At 38.0% G+C, this 7,660-nt stretch overlaps 1 protein-coding gene across 1 annotated transcript in view; it reads right to left on the reverse strand.

The window, feature by feature from the left end:
• Window positions 1–2,191, reverse strand: part of trabd2a (TraB domain containing 2A) — a 53,470-nt gene extending 51,279 nt beyond the window's left edge. Inside the window, exons 1-2 of the mRNA XM_016524031.1 lie at window positions 2,188–2,191; window positions 623–843 (exon numbers count right to left, since the gene is read on the reverse strand). Coding sequence (XP_016379517.1) covers window positions 623–843; window positions 2,188–2,191 — 225 coding nt within the window. The remainder of the gene's footprint in view (window positions 1–622; window positions 844–2,187) is intronic.
• Between the last annotated feature and the right edge of the window lie 5,469 nt (window positions 2,192–7,660).

Here is a 7,660-nt window from a genome sequence, read left to right on the forward strand (position 1 = left end):
CACCAAATCTGCAAAACCATACGCTAATTTTCGGCCTTTGACTCAGTTTTCAATTTCATAAAACACTTTTTGCAAAACACAACACACACTTCTCTATGCAACACACACAAATCTAACAGGAATTAATATTATGGCAAAGCTGTTTGCAAATGTTTGCTTTTGAGATGTGTTTGTGATATTTTGAATGCAGTGCTTCATTTTGCAAGAGATGTGAGGCATTTTGCATTTTGTGTGTGCAAATCTTGGATTTGTGTGTGAAGTTTTGAAAATATGTGCAAGCAGCTGAAAAAGAAAACTGTAATTCCTGTTAGATTTGTGTGTGTTACATAGAGAATTGTGTGTTGTGTTTTGCAAAAATTGTTTTATGAAACTGAAAACTGAGTCAAAGGCTGAGAATTAGTGTATGGTTTTGTGTGTAAGCAGCTGAAAAAACTGTAATTAACATTGTAATAATTACACTGTAACAAGTGTAACCTTCTTTTACTGTATCTTAGATCGAATAAATGCAACCTTGCTGAGCAGAAGAGACTTCATTAAAAACACCAAAAATCTTGATTAATCCAAACGTTGTAATCTCCAGACTCAGCATGGCCAGTGATGTACTGATGAATCCCTCGCTCACCTGAGAGAAGCTGAGTCTGTTCAGAGGATGGCACTGCTCCTCCACCTTCTCCACGGCTCCCGTCCTCTTCCTCATCCTCTGGGCCTCCTGCGCCAGGTACAGGTCCAGCACAGGAACGCCGCGCGTCTTGATGTCGGCCTCGGTCAGAGAGTTGACCATCAGCATCACCCACACGGGCCGCTTGCGCTCCCAGTTCCCGGCGATGGCGTTGAACAGGTAGTCTGCGTATATCAGTGTTGAAACAGTTCATATTTTTGTGGAAACCATGAAGTATTGTATTTTTCAGGATTCACTGGTGAATAGAAAGTTCAAAACAACAGCATTTATTTGAAATATACATATTTTGTAACATTTTAAATGTCTTTACTGTCACTTTTGATCAATTTAATGTGTCCTCAATGAATAAAAGTATTACTTTCTTTAAAAAAAAATCTTACTGACCCCAACCTTTATATATATATATTTTTTTTTTTTCAGCTGCTTACACAGATTTTCAAAACTTTGCCTCTTTTTTTTTTCAAAAACTTTAAATTAATTAGTGTATAGTTTTGTAGATTTGGTGTGTGCTTCTGCTGTTTGAGTGACAGCTTTCAGAAACTGTGTGACGAGTGAAGATCTTGTGTGGAAGCAGATGAAAAACTGTAATATTATCCGCTGATAAAAAGGAGTCCCTTCTGCTCATCAAGGCTGCATTTATTTGACCAAAAATACAGTAAAACAAATATTAAATAATATTACCGTTTAAAACAGCTGTTTTCTATGTGAATATGTGTTAAACTGTAATTTATTTCTGTGATCAAAGCTGTATTTTCAGCATCATTACTCCAGTCTTCAGTGTCTGAAAAGGATTTAAAAAGAAAATAGCTTCATACTCTTGTAATTGACCGATAACCTCAAAACGTCCAAATATTGGCCAGTTAATGTCACTCTGTCACAACATCAGTGTTTTTTCCATTCTCTCAGATTAATGAGCTGAAGATGTGCAGCTGTGAAACACTTGTAAACAGTTAACAGACTCCTGAAGCTCGTGAAGTTTCATAAAGATGTTCTGAGACACTCGCACCAAAGGCAGGCTGCTTGTTTCTGAACGCTGGATTCATGCAGTCACTACTGAAGAGCTGATGTTTATTCACAAGCTGCTCATGCCTTCAATAGACAGTTCATATCTAATTAGTGCCTTTGACAGTCTGACGCTCCAGAAACAAGTTTCAACAAATGCATATTGAATAAAGTGACAGAAACATAGTTTATAGCTACTAAATATAACACTGTCAGCTCGTGCAGAAGCATTGTGTTTTATGTTCAACAAAGTGAGCCTTTAAAACTCTAGCAATGTCTGTGCAAATGTTGCTTTCTAAGAGCTCTTATCTTCCATTCAAACACTGTGATTTAAACCCTTTTACATGTCAACCCCAGTGTTTATATTCCATTATGACACATGCATGTTCCATATCAAAGAGCTGATGGCGCTTAATAACTTTCCATAAGAGTCATTATTGGTCCTACATTATTTAACATTAAACCAGTCAATGTCATGCAACTTTAACTTTTATGTACATACATACTCATATTTGCACCGTACATGCTGATGAGCTGCTGATTTGATTGGTAATATCTACTACAAGGAAGTGATTTGTAAGTTTTTAATAAGGAAAAGCCCTTACTTTGGCGTTGAGGTCGCAGCTGGTCTCTCTGAGGTCGTGCTGGTTTGCTCTCACCATCATCATCAAGCAGGTTTGGAGAAAAGCGCCCCAACTAACCACCAGCATCATCATCTCAGTCTTCTGCAGAATCTCCAGCAAACGCGACTCTTCTTCACTGGCGATCAGAACAGTCCACAGGAGTGAAGAACGTGCGAGGAAAGTCCGCAGTGCTCGTGAAGTGAGCCATCCTGGAGAAGAGCTGGACTGAGCCAGAGACGCCCGAGGAGCAACTTCTGCTCTCCATACGAGCAGATGCAGTCTGTCACGAAGCTCACGCTGCAGTGGTCACTTCACACACATCCTGGTCGCACGAACACACGCTCAAACCGCCGAGGAACTCTTCAGTTTGTAGTTTAGCGGATCTGCTCTTTGAGCTTCTCCTCAAACTCTCCAAATGAGTCGCTTCTGTTCCTCCGCGGCTTCTGACTCTCACTGCAGCGCAACAAGTTCTCTCTGTGTGTGTGTGTGTGTGTGTGTGTCGGAGGGGGCTTCACCTTCCCCCAGCAGCCCCTCTCTCTCCCCACTCTCTCTGGGTAAATCTCCTGCAGGAGCAGCAACACACAGCGAGTCCAAACACACACACACACACATATATATGCACCCTCACCAGATTTTCAAATATTGTCCTATCCTAACAAACCATACATCAATGGAAAGATTATTTATTCAGCTTTCAGATGATGTATCTATGCTTATGACTGGTCTTTGTGGCCCATAATTGCACTTTCACCATGTCTCTCTACGTGTTTTACTTTAATGAGCTCTGGTTAATCGATCCTAATGACATTCTGTGCTCTTCTGTTGTTGGATTCCGGGCTAGTTAAGATTTCACACAAACCTGGACTTCATCCTGAATCCATCAAAGTTTTTTTGGGAAGGTTACTTTAGAAATCTAATAAATTACAGATTACAAGTTACCCTATTTAAAATGTAATAGTAGTTTAACTATTTCAATTACTTTATTAAAATAATGTAACTGATTACATTTGATTACTTTTCTAAATGTCTAATGAATGCTTTCAACTGTCAATCATTTTCAAACATGTAAAGCAGGCAGGGTTAACATTACAGTATGCTAGAACTCAACGCTGATTTCTGTCAGACTTTCAGAATACTTCATCACTTGAATTAAGATTATGAAAATGTAATTTTTAAGCACAGCCACCACAAAACCAGACTTTAGCAGCTCTTTTCACTTTGAGATCATTCTGAGGTTAAATACAGATTTAAAATCATAACAAAATATAGTTTAATAGCTACTGTATGACACTGTTTCTGAAATCAAATCTTTGCACAGTTATGACAGGAAATACTGGCATCTAACAGTGCTTTGGAAAAAAAAACAGTTAATCATAAAAAAATTATGCATATACATAAATGTGAAATTGGAATTGTAGCTGAAATAAAGTTTTTTATATTTAATTTTATTTCAGTTAATGTTTATTTTATTTCAAGTATTTATTATTATTACTGTTATTATTATTATTTTTGACTATTAACGCTAATGGAGTCAAGATTGTAATTTAAAAAAATATGGTGGAATATGATTCACATAAAAATGTTTTATTCATTCATTTGTAAAACTGTCAACTTTAGAATTCCAAAAGTTTCCTTCTGGGAGACACTCGTATGACAGAAGAAGAAGAAGATGATGATGATGATGATGATGGTTTTACTGGCTGGATTGGGTGTAGATCATGTATTACTGTACATTATATGTACATGATGCTCTTATGATTGTAGCATCTCAGTGTAACTATTGTAATCGTTCTGATTGGCTGTGATGGGTAGATGCTGTTTAGTTCTCACACTCGTGCAGAAGAGTAGAGCCCTTCATGGACTGGTTTTGTGAGGAACATGTGAAACAATGATTTTTTTCCCAGTCCAAGGTGATTTTTCTTACCTTAAGTGTGACATTAGTGTCAGTGTTTCACTGAGAGGGCAGGTCACAGCGCCCCCATGTGGAGCTTCTCAAATCTGCTCTAATTTAACACTCAACCCGTTTGGAGCATCTCTGTCTGCTTCTTATTTTACATTCTCAGCAGATCTTGATTCCCAGGCAATGCATGAACTGATAACGTGTCTGATAAGTGTGCCAAATCATTTGAGACACTGTGTGAGCACAATGACATGAATGCATGACAAAAAATGTGAATAAAGAAGACTTGATCATCATGAACAACACAAAAGAAAAGTCTCTTGCTGCTTTGTAAATGTTGTTATTTGTTAAACTAGTTTGAAACATTTAGTCAGACGCTTTTAGATCAAAGAGTTTTGAGTTATTATATGAAACATGAGTTGTGAGGAACATCAGCTGAGATGACGTGAAGCGCTGATACTGATGTCTCTCACTGTAAAACACATAAAGATGAAGCTCATCATCACAGCTCATGATGGACACAATGCCAAACAAACCCACGGCTGGAAATAGAAATACACAAACACAGAGCGAGTGATGAAACCACACGAACATCACAGAAGCGCAGTGTTGAGCTCAGATCTACAGTGAATGTCATCACAGAAATATCAGCACGTCTCACACACTTTACACTTTCTGACATTTATAGTGCAGAACACAGTTTGATGTGTTTGACATTCATTGTGCAAATTACCATTTCATTTCAAAAGTAAAATGCTGACATTGAAAAACAATGGAATGCTTAACTACCTCCAGAACACACAGCTCTCTGTCTCATCATCACCTGACTGTCGTTTATCTGTGAGCAGATGAGATCTTACATGTGATTTCAGATCAATTCACTTGGACATTTCGTTTAGTTTTGTTGCAATATTTTATTGGTCAAACATTATAAAGCGTAAACAGTAATTGGGATATTTCCATTACAACAAACAAACAAACAAACATAATAAATAAATTAATAAATTAATTTAATTATTTTAATAAAAAAAAAAAAAAGATATATTCATTAAAAATGAAAAATGTTTTTAATTTAAATCTTACATCTCATGTACACTGGGAAAAAAATGGCGCAGAGACTATTTTCACTCAGAAATTGCTAATAAATTTCACAATTATTTACATTGGAAAAAGTAACACATGGATTTAAACATGAAATTTTGAAATAGAAAAACTGAATCTGTGTTTTCTTGTAAAACATGTATCTGTAATCTTCCATAATCCTCCATAAACATCAAAAATATTATTTACAGTGTACATTACGGAGCCATTCTGAATTTTTCTAAGTCAAAGTCTAGTCTAGTCCTGTTTATTGCCTGAATCATTTGTGTCTTGATCCTAGCCTGCTGTGTATCTCGTCTCTGTGTGTTCTCTGCCTGCCTTGGACTTTAGCCTGTCTTGGATTTTCCTTTTGTCTTGCTGTTTTGGACTATGTTTGCATCTTGCCTGGAATACTACCTGTGTTTGTGGTTCACCCTCTGGAGTACGAGAGCAGAGCAGTAGAGCAGATCATAATGCTCAAAACACCACAGGCCGCACATGAACAACTACAACTACCTTCAACACAATGTGAGTCACTTTAGATGAAAGTTTCTGTATGCAACGAGTATGAATGTCAAGTCATGTCATCTGTATTTCTTCAGCACTTTATACAATACAGATTGTTTTAAAGCAGCTTCACAGTAGGAAAATAACAGGGAAAATAGCAAGACATTTTTTTTATTATTAATTTAATAACATAATAAAGTGAAACTGGAGAAAAAAAAGAGGAAAAAAACATAAACCAAACCTTAAAAAAAAAAAATGTAAAATGTAAAAATAAATGAATGCATGTATTTATTTTTAATAAATTCATTTTATTTTTACATTTTTTATTTTAATATATATATATATATACTATTGTGGTCCATCTGTTTAGCGCGCATGCGTGCAGCAGCACTCGTTCACTCACGAAGCCTCGTTCACTCCTGACAGCAAAATGGATATATTTGCATGACTTTCTAACATTTACAGATGAAAAATATACCTGTGACGTGTCAGTTATGTACTGAGGAAAACAAAATGTCTCAAATGCATTAAACAGCACAAATATTCGCTGTTTGCCATAGTGGATCGATTTGATCCATGGTCGACATTAAGGGCTGCTTAAGAATAAGCGTGAACATCAAATTATCCTGACTCACTGAACCTGGATCGAATTAGTGAGATTGCGTGAATTTAAACAGTCGTTTATGAAACCGCTTTAGTCCCGATTGATTTGTTAGGTTATTTCAAGTCAGGTTTTGGACTTTAATCCCCGCTTTTCTTAGCGTGTTTTATGAAACGGCCCCCTGGTCAGTGACTCCGCAGAGTCTTAATGAGCCTGATGAACATCACAGTTCACACGTGTCAGTTTAACGAGCTGATGAATCAGTTTCTAATGAATGTCACAGACAGCAGGAGCTGATGTTAATCATGTTAATGACTGAACTTTCACTTCAAAGACAGCGTGTTTATTGATGATTCTGAACAAACAGCACGTTTGTTTTCATATGTTTATTAGTTAAGTTGACGAGGGTCTAACGAAGTGATGATCCTCAGATCGTCCTACTCTATGTATATTCATCTGTCTGGTTATGAAGGTGTTTCAGGAGCTCTTGAGCTCAAAGTAAGTTTCTTTCTGAAACGCTGAATATGACTGAATCCACCTGTAGGTCTCACATAGTCTCAGATTGTCTCATATAGTCCAATCAACATCAGTTTCATTCGATCTCAGACAGTCTTATACACTCTCAAACACTCTCACACACTCTCGCACACTCTCATACACTCTCGCACACTCACACACTCTCATACACTCTTGCACACTCTCACACACTTTCATACACTCTCGCACACTCATACAGTCTCACACATTCTCATACACTCTCGCAGTCTCACACACTCAAACACTCTCGTACACTCTCACACACACTCTCACACTCGCACACACTCTTGTGCACGCACACACGCTCATGCACACACTCTTGTGCACTCACACACTCTCAAACACTCTCGCACACTCTCACACACTCTCGTACACTCTCACACACACTCCCATACACTCTCACAGTCTCGCACACACTCTCATGCACACACTCTTGTGCACGCACACACTCTCAAACACTCGCACACTCACACACTCTCAAACACTCTCGCACACTCTCACACACTCTCAAACACTCTCGCACACTCTCATACACTCTCGCACGCTCTCGCACACTCTCAAATACTCATACAGTCTCACACATTCTCATACACTCTCGCAGTCTCACACACTCAAACACTCTCGTACACTCTCACACACTCTCGTACACTCTCACACACACTCCCATACACTCGCACACACTCTCATGCACACACTCTTGTGCACGCACACACTCTCGCACACTCACACAC

Source organism: Sinocyclocheilus rhinocerous, unplaced genomic scaffold (genome assembly GCF_001515625.1).
Source record: "Sinocyclocheilus rhinocerous isolate Xijiao unplaced genomic scaffold, SAMN03320098_v1.1 scaffold991, whole genome shotgun sequence".
In the NCBI taxonomy this organism is placed as follows: domain Eukaryota; kingdom Metazoa; phylum Chordata; class Actinopteri; order Cypriniformes; family Cyprinidae; genus Sinocyclocheilus; species Sinocyclocheilus rhinocerous.